Source organism: Pipra filicauda, unplaced genomic scaffold (genome assembly GCF_003945595.2).
Source record: "Pipra filicauda isolate LSUMZ 115617 unplaced genomic scaffold, ASM394559v2 scaffold200_size1382263_pilon, whole genome shotgun sequence".
Taxonomy (NCBI): Eukaryota; Metazoa; Chordata; class Aves; order Passeriformes; family Pipridae; genus Pipra; species Pipra filicauda.
The window spans coordinates 890,202-909,602 of NW_024104311.1; the positions used below are offsets into that span (position 1 = coordinate 890,202).

Consider the following 19,401-nt stretch of genomic DNA (forward strand, 5'->3'; position numbering starts at 1 on the left):
GACACCGACTCTCTAGAAAATACATAATCATTTGTGTTCAACTGAGCTCTGAAACACTGGATCAATATGATCCTTGGAGACTAGCAATCCTAACACTTTGGACTACTTTCAGACTTTTGTTCCCATCAGCGCCATCACAAAACTATTAGCAGAAAAAACCTACTTAAAATGGTTGTATTTTAATTTCTGAAAGGTACTATTTTTATTTTTTTTTGGTAAAACTTTCCCAAAACTGCTTCATCCAGCATATTTTTCCACACTGATTTTCTAAACCATTCTTCAAAGCAATTTACCATAACTTGCAGTTGGTAGACTATAATATTAAAAACCCCCAGATAGTGTTTAGATACTATCCCTCAATTGGTAAAAGCATCATCTTAATGAGAAAATGAAAAAGAGTGAAGTTTCTACATTGGCTCTGTCCTTGAGTCATATAAAGGACATTTTGCTACTAATTTGTAGATAGTCTAAATTTAGAAGCACATTCTGATGGAAGACAAGATTATTTTCCTCATTGGTTTTATCAGTGGTGAGCCATAAATATAGGTAAAAGACTGGTAAATTCTTTGCCAGTTTTGCCCACTCATTCCACTCAACAACTTTTCCCTTTAAAAGATATTTAAGCTTCACAACATCCTTCCAGCAGTTGCCATCTGGCATCTCTTAAATACAAGCCAAAGCAAGCAATGCTAGCTACGAGTACCTACCCTGCTCTCCTAGAGCAACAGAGAGTATTAAGGGAACAAGAAGCATACATATACCCCCAAAATGGGATATATGGAATTTACCAGAGAGTAAATCCCTGTTTTAGAATAATTCTAACTCTGTCACATTTACCCTAAATAGCTCTCTCACCATTTTAAATAGATGATGCCTGTTTCTTACTGTTAGGACAGCCAGGCACCATTAAACTGTCATTATTCACCTTAGAACAAGCTGAATTTCATCAGTGCGTAAAATTATTCCCATGCTTGTTTCACAATAACTGAAATACTCTGTATTTTTCTTTCTTTTGGAAGATGCCATACAAATCCATATATTAGTAATTTTAATTATAAAACATTACCTCACAAAATTTAGGAACAAGTCTGTGAGCTATTCCACTTGGATAAAAACTGGCATTGTAGATATTGAGCATGGTAAAGTTATCCTCTACAATGTTAAAGCTCATTGATGAAAAATTTTAAGCTGAACAGAGTGATTATAAACTAGCAACATAACTTTATAAAATGGCCTAATTGTATGTAGGAAAATAAGTTTCTGTGAAGGACTTTTTTGCCCCAAATCTATTGCTACATGAAGTAAAATTCTTTTGATAAAAAAATTATTTTCTAAATTAAGTTCTATAGTTTTCAGTTGAAAGCAGCTTATGTCTCACGACTTCCAGGGAAACCAGCAACTTTTAATGTGAACTGCTACAAAAGCTGGTGCTTTGTGTGATGTGACAAGTCATGTTTGACTTGTGAGGGGAGGTATCTAATTTTGCAGGTGACTAGAAGTGAACAGTGATTTGTTGCTGGTAATAAAAAGCAGCATATCTTCAAACTTATTGTTGAACTTGATCACAGAATTCCAAAGAATATTATGTTTTCTTTTAGAAGATGTACAACCAAATATTTGAAAATGCAACGCATATACAAAAAAAGAAAATAATTTCTACAGTCATTATATCATACCAAACATAAAAATAAGAGTTAAGTACATTAATAAATCAGTGACATTTAACAAATATTCAAAACTCAATAATGCATTTCTGTGTTCAGCTAAGTATAGTAACTTCTTAAAAACATACAGACTGCAACTTAGGATTGTAAATTATAAATTTTAAAGTGGTAGCTGCGTGTATTTTTTACAATTACTTTTAGCAATTTAAAGTAAGAATATTGAAGTCTGTGAGCTTTATACTTATAGTTGTGTATATTTACTGAAAATAAAAAACTTGTTAGTCCAAGCCATTTCTCTGTTAATTCCAGTATAAATCAATTTTAACTGAACCAAGAAAATTTAACACAGAGACATGCTACATGAAAATAAATTCTTCATAAATAATCTTCAGCAGGAACAGATGTACCATGCTGTGTAATGTGTACATCATGTTTTTATAGTACCAAAATTATGTTTGTACCAAAAGTAGCTGGACAACAACTCAAGCAGATTAAAACATAAACCCAAAAGATTAGTTATGATTAAGTAATCCCTTTTTCTTTTCCAGGCCAATTCTACAGCAACAGATCTATCAATCCTTGTAGTATTTACAGAATTTTGTTTAGAAATGAATTCTGTTTGTCTTAACAAAAGATGGATTAATGCTTGTCTATCATGGTTCTGGAATTGAGTACAAAGGCATTGTATCTATGTTCCTAGATAAAAAGAAAATTAGATACTGAGTTCATGAACAGGTCCTGGAGCAAATAATTAGGTCACCATTCACTAAAACATTCAGTTTTCATGAAAACAAAGACAAGAGCTTTCCATTGCAAACTACTGAAAGTTTGCTTCTGCCTTTGACAAATTTTCAACTAGTATATATTCACAGCAACACTAGAAAAAATGCTTCAAATTCATGTAGGACAAAAACAAGTTATGATTTGCAATATTATTCTTAGTTGAAATACTTCAGAATATAAACACTTTTCTATTGAGAAGAAAGGGCTATCTAGAAGTTTTCAAATGTGCAGTTACAGAAGATGTAACTTGTAATGATAAAGCAGCACTGTATGGATCAAGTAAGAATGCTGGATATAGGAGCATCAGAAGTTAGGAAAATACAGCTGATAACATTGAGATATTGAGAATATACCAGATTCTAGTAGAATACAGTCTTCCTGATCATGGAGGACCCAAGTTAGGAGAAAACAGAGAAGGAAGAAGAGAGTGAGAAAAGTATATTTTTTCTGTGGACTTCTTACAACCTTAAAGAATGTTTTCCTTTGGCTTTGGACTCTAGAATCAAGTTGATCAATCTGTAACTTCATCCTCAAGTAATTCAGTAGCAGGCAACCAGTATGGCATGGAGCTCCAAAAGTGTTCTGTAGGTTATACAGCTAAAAGTTTAGCCTTGGTGCAGTTTTCCTCTGCTTATCCATATCAGCTATGTTCTCTTATCACATAGAGAAAGGTATGTCAGACATCAAGTTCTCAAGGATCTGAAAACACACTGTTTGAGTAGTCATTATTTATGGTCTCTTACCCATCCGGATAGCACACTGAATGATCATATGGTATTTGTACTCAAATAATTCATCTTGGAATATATAAAAAGAGTGCTATGAAGATTAAATGTCTGATGGCAAATTTGGTATTTCTCCAACATCCATCTTTATAAATATAATTTTAAGTTTTTCTCAGAAGAAAAAAAATATTTCAGTCTAAACTGTCTCCAGGTTACAAGTCAAAAGGCAGATGCAAATAACTTCTCAAAATGTTGAGAGACATCTTACAAAAGACAATCATCACTGGTCAAAAGTAATACCTTGTTTAAAAAGTGTAACTAATTTCTCCAGATTGATCGATTATTTTAATTATCCAATTTGAACTCTTTTACCAGTGAAAGTACTTATGATAGGGTTGATTACATTCAAAGGATTCAATAATGTAGCATCAATAAAAGAAGATTATTTTGCTTAAATGAAGTTCTCCTAATTTTCTACTGAATTCCTGAATTCCATCTACTGAATGATGGTTAAGTAAGGCTTCATCTTTCTCTTCTCTAGTTTTTCAGTTAACTAATCTGGGTTAAAAGATAGCAAAATTATGCCAGTGACACAACTAGAAATAAGACAAAAAAGCTCTTACATTATAAGATTCATTGATTTAACCAAGTTAAGAAATAATTTTTTTAAAAGTTCAAAGCACTAATTTATTTCAGTGAAAGAGATTACTTAATTACTTGAGGGAATAAGTCTACAAGGTAGGCTGTAAGATAGGAGGACAAAATTTGGCATTACTACTGATCAATACAGTCTACGAAAACTATGGGTAGATGGTTTCACCATGAATTTGTTCACAGAAGTTCAGAGTATAAAATGGGCTGTGAAATGCCAGGACAGCAATTGTCAGAATACTGATTATCCAAATACTGCCTTATGTACAAACACAGGAAGCTATTTTCTACTGTCTTAGTAGTTATTTGAAGCTTTTTTCCGAGATAAAATGCAGCTTTCATGTTTGACTACCCTCTTATGAAAAAACAGCTTATAGCAATTACGTTGTGACTTGTTAAATGCTCCATACAAAGACAAGTGTGGGACAGATATTTCAGTGTATTTAATTCATAGATGCAAAGAATCATATAGTAGTTGCAGCTGGAAAGGATGTCTGGAGATTTTCTTTTCCAAACCCTTGGCTCAAATGTGTTCTTCTTAATGCAGCCAAGCTTAATGCAGCTATTAGTCTTTTTTTTGCCACAAAGGTACATTACTGGATCCTCAAGGTGACGAAAGATGCAAACCCTCTATTCCAAGGGAAATTAATCACCAAGAATTTATGAAAACCCTGAAGGATACCACAACAATTTCAGATGACTGCATATATATCACACAGGACAAGCTACACTCTGCTAAGTGTCAGACATCTCAAAAACAAAAAGGCAATAGGAGTTTATTTTCAGCCCAACAATTAAATTTTCAAGTATTTGTAAGAAAAAGGAAACTACAAAATTGAAAATTATTCAACAAACCTTTTCTGTATAAGATGAAGAGCTAATTCCATATAAATTCCAACAGCTATGTTTCATAGTTCCAGAAATAGTTCCATTATCAGAGGGAGCAATTGAGATGGCTTAAGCCTGGGCTGAGAGGTAAGCTCCCCACCCAGTCACTGCTATTTCCATTTTATATTTTCCCTACTTGCAGTAAAGGATCTAACAATTCCCCTTAATTTTTACCAAATGCTGAACAAAATGCATGTTTCAGAACAGAACAGAAATATATTATCAGGATATAAAAAATTCAATCTGAATAATGTGAGCTGGCTAACGTTGAGCAGAAATGGTTTATTTAGCCTTTAGTCTGTCCAAAAATAATGCATAAGAGATGAGTTTCTCATACATGAGATAAAAGTTCAGGCCTTCCTAAAATACATAATGAGGTACAATACAGAAATTCTTTGGTTAGATTAAGCGCTGAAAGACTGTAACTCACAGTAACAGAGCTTCACACAGACAAATTTCATCTAATTGAATTAATTCTAGGTAAGTCTGAATATCTGAACATTGCACCATTGTATGTAACATAGACCCAAGCACAGTTGATATTTCAGCTATACAAAATAAGTTTAAGTTATTGTGTAGTAAAATTAAAAAGCACTTCTCACCCATTCATAAGAAACAATCCAACACCCATGAGCAATTCTCAGCATAACATTCAAGGTATGATGAGGATCCCCAGTAACTACATGACTTCTTGTTCCACATACATCATTTGAGAACAAAAGTCTCCAAGTTCTTTTCATCACCTGAATTACTGTATTACTGCTTCCTAAAAAGAAGAAAAAGAAAAAAAGACCCCAAACAACATTGAGTGAATTTACAGAATTATAAAAGCATATACACACAACACAAATTAACTCAAACTCATCTCTTTCCTCATTAATAATTTCTTGTCCTTTTCTCACTAAGCCTCTACACACTTGATAGCCCCGAATTCACTACCCTCCCAACAGAGTCCAAACAGACCCTTTTCTGTTATCATACAGTCATATCTACTTGCACTTCAAAGCCCTTTTGTCCCCCACATCTATCTTGTCTGTTTAAATAAAAGCTTTTGAGTGCAGAATTATCTAATATGTTGTTTGTGTACAATGCCCAGTACAACAGAGCCTAATTCTTGGTTGCTTTTGTAGTACTATCAAAAAAGTATTACCAAGAAATGTAAACATTTAGACATAGCACTCTTAACAGGTTTTCATTAGGAAGCATGAGATTTTCAGCATCTGAATAATATGCTGTGTCTAAATTTAGAGAGAAATCCTAAAATTCTGTCTGGCTTTCTACCAACAGATTTGAGCAAATGTTTCAATTAAAAATTCACTTATCCTTAAATACAATTAAAATTAAATATAAATTCCAGAATGTCCACCTATAACTGGAATTCTAATTCGAGGTCTCTACATAGCTGTGCTGAAGCACATAAATGTATCATTGTGAAAAGAGTAAGATCTTGGTATCACTAAAGAAAAGCTGTTGCAAGAGAACAATTTACTGTTCTTACTAATCATTATTTTTACAATTATAAATGATCATTAAAGAATCCATAAATGAAAGCCAAGTTCTGGTGGCCACTCTGCTCCCCCCACTGACTTTGAAACATCCAGGGCATTTGACACAAGATAAAGCAATTAAGCACAACATTGAATACAGTCACATCTATCACACTGGCGATCTTTTCAGGTAAAACATTAATCACTGACACTCAGAGCGCAAGAGCATTCAGAGCATCTCCAGAAGCCTCTGTGGTTACTTCATTCTCACTATATTTCCAGATTTCCACAGAAAGGAAATCTGTTACAAACTCCCAAAGTATCCCAGCTAAAAAAAACCAAACTACTTAGTGGAATTCCAAGAAAACTGCAAAAACTTCTTCATAGAGATTGGAGCAATCTATTTTTCAAGAAGTTTAAAACAAATAAATTAATAGTAAAAACAGTGTAGCAAACTAATTTCACACAAATTAAAAGGCGATATTGTATGCTGAGATAATCAAAAAAAATCAAACAACTGACCACTCCAGTGTGAATTCTGGCCTTGGCTATATGGCTTTGCTTGTTACTGGAATATTTACTATTCCCTTTACATTTTGTGAGTTTTAACTTGACATAGCCTACAAGTGAATGTTTTCAGAATGCTGCAACCCACAGCGGCTTGTCCTGCCCAGAGTGCATGCTCAGGGGATGTATTTCCATGCTCTACCTGAACCTTTTCTTAGTTCTTTCCCATGTCTACATAAAATTCCTTATAATGAGATGAAAAATTCCTGTTGTACAAGACTCGAATCTGAGATGTCTTATAAATGGCAGAGAAAACTCACCAGTTTATACTTGAGTCAACTGCAAAAACTGATGGATGAAAATTTACAGCAAAATTTCACTGGATTTGTAAATCAGAAAAATAGGTAGCTGCTGGCTGTGAATCAGTGAGCAGCATTTAATATAATCTCAAAACCCGATGCCATGAAACCACTGAACTCATGCATCTTAAAATGTAAATTCTAATGAACCACTTTTGAGGTTGTAGCTACTGGGTAGTAAAATTGGCTTTTGACCACTGGGTTGTATTTTGGAGGACTATTTTCTGTTCTTTAGTTCTTTCAGAAGTGGTCCCTTTCCTTTCACCCGTTTAAAACTTGATGTATGCCTACAGCTGTAGTCAGCCAAAAGCACAGTCTTGACAAAAAGGTTCTGAAGAAAAGCAACTGTTATCACCAGATATTTTAATTTAATGAAATAATTGGCTAGTGGGAAAAGTCAATATACAAGCAACATAAAAGAAATAATAAAATAATGACCTCTTTATAAAAAATGAAATTTTCCCCAGCTCTGCCAGGATTTGTTCTCCTCTTTTAGGCAGACCACAGCCTCTGTCTTCCCCTACTATCTGCACTATAGCTGTGATCTTTACCTCCTCCACAGTGATCCTGTAGTGCACGACTTGCAAAGACCATTTTATAAACTTGGTGTTACTAGCATCCAGTCACATTAAGTACCAGAAAAGTATTACTTACATTTTATGTTTCTGACATATATACTTGCTAATAGCTATTGACAACCATTTACATAAAACTTCTGAAAGAACAGCCACTAAATGCCGTTTCTGAGCACTTATATCTATATAACCATTAAGATTTAAGTACATCAAGCCTGAAACAGATTTATGGATAGTAAAAATATCTTGAGTTTTGAGAAAGAATTAAAAAACTGTAAGCAAGTGTAGTATAAAATATGGAATTGTGTTTTTGTTGGATGTTCTTTATGCTGTAAGACCTTTAAGAGAATGATAAGAGCATGCCAGAAAATTATTAACTCTCTCCCAAAATATGCAGCGGCAGCTGCTTCAAATATTTTGAAACTAAGGGGCTAAAAAGCCTACAACTGATATTTACTCTGCAACTATTTGTATGAAAGAAAATATTTTAAACTTATGTTTTAGATTATGATGTTTTAAATATAAATAATTAAAATGTATGGGGAAAACCTAAGTCTTGGGCTGAACCATTTACTACGTACAACTACTATTTACATTTCCTTCAGAAAAATTCCAAACTTGCTTAAAATTTCAATTCTATTGCTCTGAAGCCCTGTTGAGCTCACCTGTGGAACTACTTTAGTCTGCACCACAGCAACAGAAACATACACAGTGCAAATAGCAGTGACATATACATGTGTGTACGAATTTCTAGCCAGAACACAGAATGAAATAAAGTGCACAGCCCCAAAATTTTGCACACACATAACAAGATTATCCACATTCAAATTTAAACTGTGTGCTGAATAAATAGAATGTTCAATAATTAGAAGACACCAGTCATAACCAGTATCCTTGTTGGCTAGAGATGTGAAAGAGACAAGAAAATATCAAAAATCTGAAAAAAATTCCCCTTTGAAAAAAAATTTCAATTAGAAACTGTTCCGTTAAAAGGACTAAACCACTTCATAATTACAGTATTACCTGGAGAAGAGTCTGAGTTAATTAACACATATAATAGAAATATTAAACTTTGAAGACAAGGAAGGAAGGAAACCATTTCCATTATGTCTTGTATCAAAGCATCTGATATAGCAGAAGACAGTAGTGTAAGCTTTCATTAGCAAAAACAAAAAGCAAAGGATTTCCAGTCTGAGATGCCACAGAAAAAAGGATAGTATTTGTCTTCTGCCCTCTCCTTCTGAACAGATGGAAAGGAAAAGGCAGCTTACCTACAACAAAGAAAACCTGTAATTTAAAATTCCAGTTTCTTCCAAAAGAAAGGCAGAGATTAGCCCAGATGCTGCAGAAACAAGAGTATATTTATTAGAAAATATAATTTTTATGACTTTATTTTTACAGTATAGTGGGGTTTTTTTGGCATAACTTCAGTATTTGATGTTCAGGTTAAGTAAACATTCCTTCACTCTTCAATATTTTCTAGTAAATAGAAGTTGTTCACGTAATGTAACACACAAGGGATACTCAAAGAGTACAGCAATCCTCAAACTAGCAACTCTGAAACACCTTAAAAAGCACCCCTGCCTTCCTCTGCAATACCACCCATAGCTTATGTGCAAAGCAGGAGCGTTTGCCTCATATGGACTATAAAGAAGCTTTTTAAGAATTAGTATTACAGAAGTCAGAAAAGGAGGGAGTTCATCAGCATGAAGGCCTCCAACATGCACAAAGGTAGCACAGAACATGAATTTTAGCAGCATCAGAGAAATACATAATTAAGCAGAACATAGTCATCAAAAAATGCATGTAAGAAGATGTTTTGAAAACCTTAGCTAAGAATTATTTGTAGCTACATAAACATACACAAATACATAAACATTTTAATTTTGTAGAAAAAAGTAGATTGACCGAATTTTATAAAATTATTTCAAACAACTCCTAATTTTCAAAATCAATTTATGAATTTAAATTATTTCTCCAGATAACTATTGGTGCACAAGAAAAAATAATTCCCACTTCTGCACTCCAATATATTGCCACAACCCAAGTAGTGAGCTCCCAAAGTTTCCTTTGAGTAGTGTACTGACCTGAGACCACAAAAATATTTTGAATTGCTAGTACAGGCCAAAAAAAGACTTGAGGGTAACTCATTTTACCCACTAATGAATCAAAGAACAGAAGAGAGAACATACTCTGATGCAACTCCGGCTTCTCTTATCAGCACAGAACTGCTCTCTATCGAGCAATCAAGCAATTTGTCACATTTAAGAATGGAGTTGGAATTACCTGTGTAGACTATTAGACTTACAGAATGTAGACTAATAATGTGCACCATGACTGTTCATTATATGAACATTCTTTGCATAAACAGAACACAATTTAGATACCACTGACAAGGCAGATATTAAAGATAACATAAGAAGGAGTCATTTCAACATACACATGGTAATTTCATTCTGTGGGTAGGTAAATTTGAAAACCACAAACCACATCTATTTAAGGCTTCAGAAGCAACATCATGCAGCATATTCAATAATCTTTTAAATTCATGATAAACATGTAAGGTCTACAATACTTCAGAACTGAAAATGTATACAATGTCAAAATGTAAAACCAATCAATAATAGAATGGAATAAAACTTCCAAGACAAAAGGATGCAACTTTTATATCGAAATATTTGAGAGAAATTCAATGTAGTATTTTTGGAAATGTAAGTTTCCGAATTCTAACTTGTTGCCAGTAATACTTAGCGCTGATATCTTACTCTACTGCTAGCCTGACCATTGAAGAGAGGATAAAGTGAACTTATCTGTAATCAAATTTTGTTCTGTTCTTAGCCAAAAGACTTTCTACTGCATTACTTTCTAACTCCAAGCAAGCAGTCACATTCAATTGCTCTTGGAAGTTCCAACTCAATTCTACACTGGAGTTTTACAAACAAAGAGTTTGTCCAAAAATAACAACAATGCAACAATATATATTAGATATGTCTATCAGAACATGAATATAATTAGTATTAATATTAAGTTACATAAACTCAGAATTTAGGAATAAACACTCAATAAAGACATCCAGTAAGAAATTAAGTAATGGTTCTTGTGGTGAAAGGACTGCAATATTAGACACTCTACTGCACAGGTTAGGTCAGATGATTGAAATCAGACATGGGGTCAGATTATACAATTATGAGGACGCACTTCATACTGTCTTAATACATATTGTGGGATCTGCAAAAAATCGTGAACATTAAAGGATTCTGGGATGTGACAGCCTGGGAAGGCAAAAACCAAGGCTTAAAAGCAAGGTTTTGCTTTTCTCTGTCCAATCTTTCTGCGTGGAAAAACTCATCTAAGTCAAATATGTATGTTTCAGCATGGTCATGACGTTCTCCTTCAGCATGTAAAGCCAAGGCTCTCTGCTATCAAAATTAAGCTCTTTTAGTCAAAGTTTGGAGTTAAATCCAAAAAAAGGAACTCCACTAGGTTCTTGGGGCTCCTTGCATAGCATTAACTCTAAAGCTAGATCCTGATGTGTTGGAATGTGCAAAAAAATATCCTTCCCTGCAATTTTTATACATTATGAAAGTATCACTAATCATACTACTACTTTTGCCAAAACTTGGGTTAAAAAAAAAAAAGCATTAATATAAACCAGGACCAGAGCAGCTTGAAATCCTACAGCTGCTTCTTCAGCTTCAGAGCAGAAATGTTTGTTAACAGTTTCTTAATACCTTGTCTATAGGTAAGTAAAAATACTGGATCCACACAAATGAGGAAACCTGCAGTCTGTCCTGACCTTACCCTGCAAAGTCAGCTTTTGAATTGTGGCTTTTAGGCTACAGTACATGCCACACATGATGGTACAGGGAGTATTCTGAAAAAATGTCCTGTCAGTGCTCTTAAAAGTTATTCAAAGACTTCAGAATGCAGAAGAACGCACACAAAACATAGAAATTGTAATACATTTAATTTCTTCCAAACTGTTATTTCATTTGCATTCAGAACTGCATATTTTTCCAAGTTAGAGGTCACTTGCTAAGCAGACAATATTTTGTTTTATTGCTTCAATAAGACAAGCAGTTCTCTTTAATTACAGTTACCAAGTGGAAAACTTAGCCAAACTATGTTCTAATTTTCAGCTCTACATTTTTCAAGTTAATTGCTTCCCCCCTCGCTATGCAATTTTTCTTCTGTGCTCTTTGTGTCTGTTTTATTTTTTATGTTGCTTTTATTGTAAAAAACCCAACCTGACCCAAAGAAAAACAACCAAAAAAAATTGAGTTAGCACTTTCTTTTCTGACCAGCAAAAAGACATCTGCTGAGCATCACTGTGAGTTCTAATGCATGTTTGTAGCAGGATTATTATTAATAAAACACTGGAAAAGGTGGTATTAAGTTAACTGGTCCTTTTATTTATCATTAATCTCTGAATCCTGAAGAGTGGCATTATCTGTACTCTGACTCAGAACACACTTCTTTCTGAATTATTTTTGAGGTCTGGAATATAAGCTTTTACATAAACTATATAGTTTAGCTTTCCTTCATATATTTTCTAGAAGCACAGTTGCATTAAGTACTTCTTCAGAGTCTGCCAAGAAAGAAAGATTTTTCTAAGTAATCTGAAATATAAAACATGCATTTCAGTAGCTGAGAGGAAATAGTATTTGTAAATCTCCCCAGTACTTAAAAAATAACGTGATACTTCCTGTATGCTAACTTACCAATCCCAGAAAGAAGGTGTCCAAAACGTATTTTTTTCTTCCTTCTAAGTTTGAGTAGGTGTTTCTTGGAGTTGAAGGGCAAGAAGAAAAAAGACCCGTTTTGTACGACCTGCTTTTCAAGAAGGTGAGCTCAAATTTTCCTTCCTTAAGCACGTCATGGGTTTTGTTTCATAAGTGACAAATGGAAATTAGACCATAAAATGTTTTTCCAGGTCAGTTTTCAAGAATAAAGTGCATTCATATAAAGAATTAACTTGACAATATAGGCCTCAGATACTTTTCAAGAAAGGATTTCAACCAATAAATAGCACTTTTGAATTGTATATTAGTCCAAATGCTCCTCTTGTGCCTTAAAGTTGATTGAAGTTCTGAAAGAAATATTCCTCAGAGTACTCTCTATCTCAGATACATGCTTTGATGGAGCAAAAAAAGACTTTCTCCTTTAGGACTCAACAAGATACTTGCCCTATGTGATTTGGCCAATATACCTCCTTTTTGGAGGCCAGGAGGGAGGCAGGGGAAAGCAGTGCATGTGTGTGCAAATACAGTGTAAGGGAGAATACAGGATTATTATCCTATCTTGTTTGTATACTTCAAATCCCTTCTTCTCTGGCTATTGTAAGTCCATCAGATGGTTTTGAAATTGGTTTAGAACTCTTATACTGACTTTTGATCTTTACAGCAGTATTTCAGAAGTAACAATCTTCAGTCCTACTAGCACATGAGCCAAAAGACAGAGCCATGTTTAGCATAGGAATATTCAACAATCAGGTTAATTTCACTTTGATTTTATCTAGGAAGGTTGTAACTTGGATCCAAAACCTTAAGTCTGCTTTTATAAACAATCTATAAATTGTAATACATTAATTTATTCAAGTAATTGTGGTTCATAGCTGAAAATAATTGGTAACTGTAATGAATGATTATTATTCAGTATTTTGTAAACAGCAATTATCCAAAGCTGTAATTTACTTTCTGGCTAGCCTTTCTCCTCTTATCAGTCCTTTGATACTGACATTTTTCCAGTTTCCTCTGGCTGCAAAAGTCAATTTCAACTGTAATTTCCTAACCAAATATAGCACCTCTGCTTTGGTCTTAGAAAGATATGAAAAAATGCACCCATTCTAACTAAATTCAATCCTGCCATGGGGAAAGATGAAAAAACAAAGGAGGTTACTAGAAGACAGAAAAATAAGATGATGTGACAGGTGCCTGGGCACCATTTTTCCTTCACTGCCAAATACTAGAAAACATGAGAAATCCTGTAATCGCAGACACAGCAACCCCTAGAACTTCTGTTTGCAAGATGAAAGATGATGAGTGGTTTCAGACTTTTCAGACTAGCAGTGTCAGAGTTTACAACTTACTGACATTTTCAGTTTTCCACATACACCCAATCATAGCTAACAACTATATTTAAGAGAAAAAAGTCAATCATAGGGGATACAAAATCTCTGTAGCAAGGGATAGCTTTCACAGCATTCTGCAAGTTTAAGAGACATGTTTACCTGCCTGCGATCGTTAGCAAAACTGGAGACTGACTTTTTCTATTAGAATAGCCAAAGGTTAAGGGGAGAGTAGATGCTTCTTTCCAGTCCTTTGGCTGCAACAAAAAAATTTCCAAGTCAATCAACATGACATGAAAAGTTTTATTATCATTTCTATAAGCACAGGCAGCAGTGATTCCCATTCTGATGGGAAGCTTAAGTCTTTCCAACAGGTACCAATTAGGGGTTGGCTTCCTGGTCCACTGCTCAGGAAAAGCAGCAGTCCAGTTCTCAACTGTCTTTCACTAGGAAAATTTCATCTCTAGACCTTATTATGAGAAACCTGAGGAATCATTGAATCATAGAATATCCTCAGTTGGAAGGCACCCACAAGGACCATCAAGTCCAGCTCCTAGCCCTGCACAGGATAACCCCAAGAATCTCACCGTGTGCCTGAAAGCATTGTCCAAATGCTTCTTGAACTCTGTCAGGCTTGGTGCTGTGACCACTTCCCTGGAGAGCCTGTTCCAGTGCCCAATCACCCTCTGGGTAAAGAACCTTTTTCTAATATAAGAAAGAGACAATGTGACAGAAGTGAATTTCAAGAAGTGGGATGCTAAGAGGGGGAGAAAGTTACTTTATAGTTCAGATTCTAACAGAAGATGAAAGACTGGGTGAAGGAAGGGCACTCGCTCACCCCAAAAAAGTCACAAGACAGGAGAAAGAGGAACAAGGGCTATCATAGGGCAACACTATGTTACAGAGAAAACTCATATAGGCAAGAAGAAACATTTTAAAGACAACACTAAGGCACAAATTAATTCTGTCATTAGTACCAAATAATGCCCAATGTATACTCACCTTCCCAAATGATCTGTGAGTTTCCACTGAAATTTTAAGCAACATGAACTTCTTCCCCCAAATCCCAGCTTCACCATGTTAACAAAATTAGTTTGTAACCTTCTGCAAATAATTTCAACAAAAAATTAAGTATCACGTGGGAGTGAATGTGTTTCATCTGTTCAGACATTAAAAAGTGTTTATGCTTTCACTATGATCCAATGAAGCGAACAATCTCTTTGGACAGCTGACTTATGACCAACTAAAAGCACTTCAGAAAGCTTCAAATGAGAAGCTGTGCCGTAACTGCAAGATAAAAAACAAGCCCAAGGGTAGTGGGCAACAGTAGAGTAGCTTCAGCAAAATTAATGGTTTGATATTTAAGACCTCATCAGCCACTCATTTGATTTTTGGTAATAGTGGTTGCCACTCACCATGAAAGGTTCATTAGAAATGATGTTTGCCTCAGCTACTTCATTGCAGACATCACTGGCTCATTAACTCTGTTCACAACAGGTCATTGGGCAGAAGCAACTGAGGCACAGACAAATTTCCATTGTGCAAGCTGTAGGAATGGAACCATTTCTAGAGGGAAAGAACAATTTTGAATCCCCCCAATTGTTACATGGTGCGTTTGCACAATAAGTAACAGTGTGACGTTAATTTGGATATTTGAAGTCTTTTGGAGATGCCAGCTATGCAGCAATGAGTGGAATCTGAGGTGAATATAATCCTGAACATGTTTGCAGCCCAAAAGAGTCAAGCCAGGATTTATGCTAACTTTGTGTTAAGATACAAGATCGTAAACTTCAGTAAATAATTCTCTGACAAGATTGTAACCCACTTGTTGATGATAGTAAACAACCTGAGTTAAAGCTATACAGCACTCCAGACAATATGGTAAACAACTGAACAATACTTATTTCAGGCTTTGAAGTGCAACAGCAATATTAGGAAGGGTAGAATAATAATTAAAAAAAAAATTTTTTAGAATCTTGAAGAATTATTAATTAATCATACTTGCATACAAATCTTAGAAAAAAAGGATTTTTGTATAGTGTGTGTGTAATGTGTTGCAAGATTTTTTTCCTATTTAGCTGATTGCATATTTATATTTCTGTTCCACACAGATTTGTTTGTAAGTTCATAATTCAATTCTACAAAGATCACACCATTAATCTATAAAATGTTTAATTTCAATGTAGAAAAGCATGGTGATATTTGTTTTAAAATATTAAAAAAATCTCAATGAAGACACGTCAAATGCTGATAAAATGGAGTTTAGGAAGTCTTTTGTTCAGGTTTATTTTCAACAATTTTCAAGATCTCTGAGACTATAATTTAGAAAGCAGTTATATCAACTAAAGGATTTCCAACCTATAGAGTCATGCCAGACACCAGCAGGTTTATGTTGGGCATTCATTTTTCCAAGAGTTAAATTAAAAAAAAAAAAGAAAAGAGGATCTAAGCAGCATTTCCTTTTCCTCCTGGTAGTTTCTGATGCCAAGAGGGAAAACAGTTTCAGTTTTACACTGATTCTCTGTCAAACCAGCTGCAGCCCAGTGGATTGGCTGGTTTTCTGGCATGATGGTTATGACCTCAGCACTAAATGTAACACTGCACCCCAAAACTGGAAAAGAACAGAATATATACCTATGTTCAGCAATGAGGTATGTACACTTCAAGCATGGACTCCAAGCTCTCACTTCTTCCACAATGTTTATGTACTGTTCCCCTCATGCTCTGAGCCAGAAAGAGTTACATCTATTTCTCGCACTAAAGCCTCCCTTCCACCATGAAATCCAAGAATACATAGACTTTTAAATAAAAGGATGGAGATGATACAGATGTACTTCAAGTAACCTGGGATTCCAGGATTTTATTCTCAATACTTATCCCTATCTACTGTTCACCATGGATAGATCTTGAGCAATTTCCTACTTGCCTAAAAGTAATAATAAAAAATATGTTCTGACTTTATGTAAGACCTCATAAATAGTCTCTGAAACAAAAATCACAATACCTACCAATCTTATAGAAAAAAAAACCAAAAAAAGAGTGAAGTGGGTTTTTTTCTTAATACTGTGCAAACAAAAAAATCAAAACTCTCCATCTACTTAAGCCACTATTTCTCGAAAAAGGTTCTAAAAAACAACCAATATGTAATTTGTTGAGTGAGTAGAAATTTAGTGACACCAATTGTTTCACAGCACAAGCTTAGACCCTTCGCAAAAATTTTCCCTCCTCTCAAAAAGTCTCATCAGTTCAATGTTGACACATGTACCTTCACCCAAATCCAAAAGCCATAGAAATACAAGCCAAGATGAATGTTTAAAAACAAACCTGAAGGAATTCCAGTTAAGTCCATACTATTGTCTTTGTGAAAATACAGTTTTAATTATCCCTCATGATATTTAACCGGTTTTTTTATGTGGTTAAAGAGTTTCTTCTATTCACTCAGAACACAGTATATTAAGGATTTTTTTACTGTAAAATTTGAGTTGCATTTCTAGTGATATCATACTGTTAGATGCTTTAAAAGACATCCCTAGCCTCTCATATCCTTCTAAAACTAGGAAACAAATTTTTTATTTGAATAAAAATGGCAGTTAACTGGTTATTAATAATGAGTCATTTTTAAAGTACAAAATATTTACATTTGTGACATGCAGCAGGCACTGTGGTAAATGTAAACTTTTTTGTGACAATAAGCAATGAGCACTCAACCTCATGCCAAGTTTATTACCATTGTAAATAACTTGTTTGAATACATTTTTGCCTTTATGATTAATTTTAGTTATTTCACTTTGTCTTCCCTATGCAAAGCAACGAAAAACTATGTATCTAATTTCATGGAATAATTAAAAAATGCATCACAATACATAAAGGGTTTATTTTATCCATAAAATCCAGTATCATCAACTTATATTTCTAGAGCAGGGAAGACTCCCGATGACGTTCACAGACATTAATTGACAGTGTTTATCCTTAACAACTCTGTAGGAGAAGAATCTGAAACTATCCTCATTGAAGTGTTGCTGTCTCTCAAAACTAAGAGTCAACTCTATAAATTTATCTTTATGCACTGCCTTTGAACACACCAAAAGTCCTGGTTTTGGGGTGGTAGTGTTTTAAATCTGGAAAGCTTCTTCCTGAAGCCATTAAAGATTCCTGACAATCTTACTTATCTTCCCCCAACATGTCTGCAGCCGTCATTATAAACTGCTCTGTCTTCATGGCTTTTGTTTGTTGACAATACAATTTTAGATAAATTTGATTAGAAGTCTTCCATGTTAAGAGTACAATAAGCATGCCTATATAAAGAGTGTAGACAAAGAAATTATGAGTACTTGTAATTTAAAATTGTTATATACAAGCATCTGAACAAAGTAATTCCCTGATTTTGACTTCAGCTAAAACAAAATACAGGAAACTCAACTTGCATGAGGTTTTGAAGAAAACAAATGCATAACACATTAAGCAAAGCAGAGAAATACAGAATCTACAGCTTGATTTATATTAAAGAAACTAAAAATGACAAATAGAAATAACCAGGGAAGTAAATAATGTTAACACTTACATCTAGTCTTATTTCATTAAGGTATTTTTCCATGGCTTTTTTAATATTTACCATCACATAGTGATCTCCAAATGCCTATTGATATGCTTTCACTGTACTGAATGAGTTAGAATTGTAGTGTTCACTGTAGCATACACCACAGCAAATGAGTAAGAACTAAATTACACATAAAAGTTCCAGTTTAGACTTTGACCAGGAATTACATTCAGCAAACATCTAAAATATTTTTAAAGAGGCAGTAGATTTTTTAGACTCTTTTTCTATGACAAAAACCTAACTGCAATTTATATAGCTATCTTTAATTAGAGAAGCAAAATAATGAATTTAACAGATTACACTTACACCAGATTTCCAGCAATACAGTCTGTCTGAAGATTAACATAGTCATCACATGGAAATGTTTGTACATTAAAATAACTAGGAAATGGCATTTCTTTTGGACTTGTATTTTTAACATAAAATTTCTTTTAAGATTTAAACAAGCATTAGAAAAATACTTCATAATAATTCATGATTCAATAAAATAATAGTTTTTAAAGTATTCGTGCTATTTATCTCAGACACTTTTTTGTTTGGGCAAAGGAAACAAACTAACGTTTTCTAACTTCACTTTCACATTGTTAAAAGTTAGCAAAACATTGCAATGTTTAAATTGTAGCCATTGGAAAAAAGTATTAAATAAAAATTTGTATAATGTTTTGTTGTTTTTATAAAGCTTCAAGAACATATTTTGATTGGTACTAGAGAAGTTTTGCAATTTAATTATTTGCAAAAATTTACACAGTCTAGTTTTGTTCAAAACAATGCCCTCTTAAAACTTTTCAGTGCAAGACTCTAGTTGCCAGACTGTCTGGTTAATCACATAGCATCTTTTTGCGAAGTTCTTTTCACCTTTCAATCAAACCCCCACTCTCCCCAAAAATTGTCCTTAAATGAATCTGCATAGTTAAACTGACAATGAAAACCTTTAAAATTAGTTTTAGAAAGCATTCATGACATGAATGAAAGTATGTACTGCTATTTTATTGATATTTGAGTGAAATTGTATTATCACCCAGCTGAAATGGATGGATGAAAGCACCAATCTCGAAACACTGCATAAAAATTTTCCCCAGAGCCTATTTAGCTTTGCTT

At 34.0% G+C, this 19,401-nt stretch overlaps 1 protein-coding gene across 1 annotated transcript in view; it reads right to left on the bottom strand.

Moving 5' to 3' along the window:
* Positions 1-19,401, bottom strand: part of MCPH1 (microcephalin 1) — a 120,702-nt gene that overhangs the window by 77,612 nt on the left and 23,689 nt on the right. Inside the window, exons 10-12 of the mRNA XM_039380774.1 lie at positions 13,869-13,963; positions 8,911-8,981; positions 5,314-5,477 (exon numbers count right to left, since the gene is read on the bottom strand). Coding sequence (XP_039236708.1) covers positions 5,314-5,477; positions 8,911-8,981; positions 13,869-13,963 — 330 coding nt within the window. The remainder of the gene's footprint in view (positions 1-5,313; positions 5,478-8,910; positions 8,982-13,868; positions 13,964-19,401) is intronic.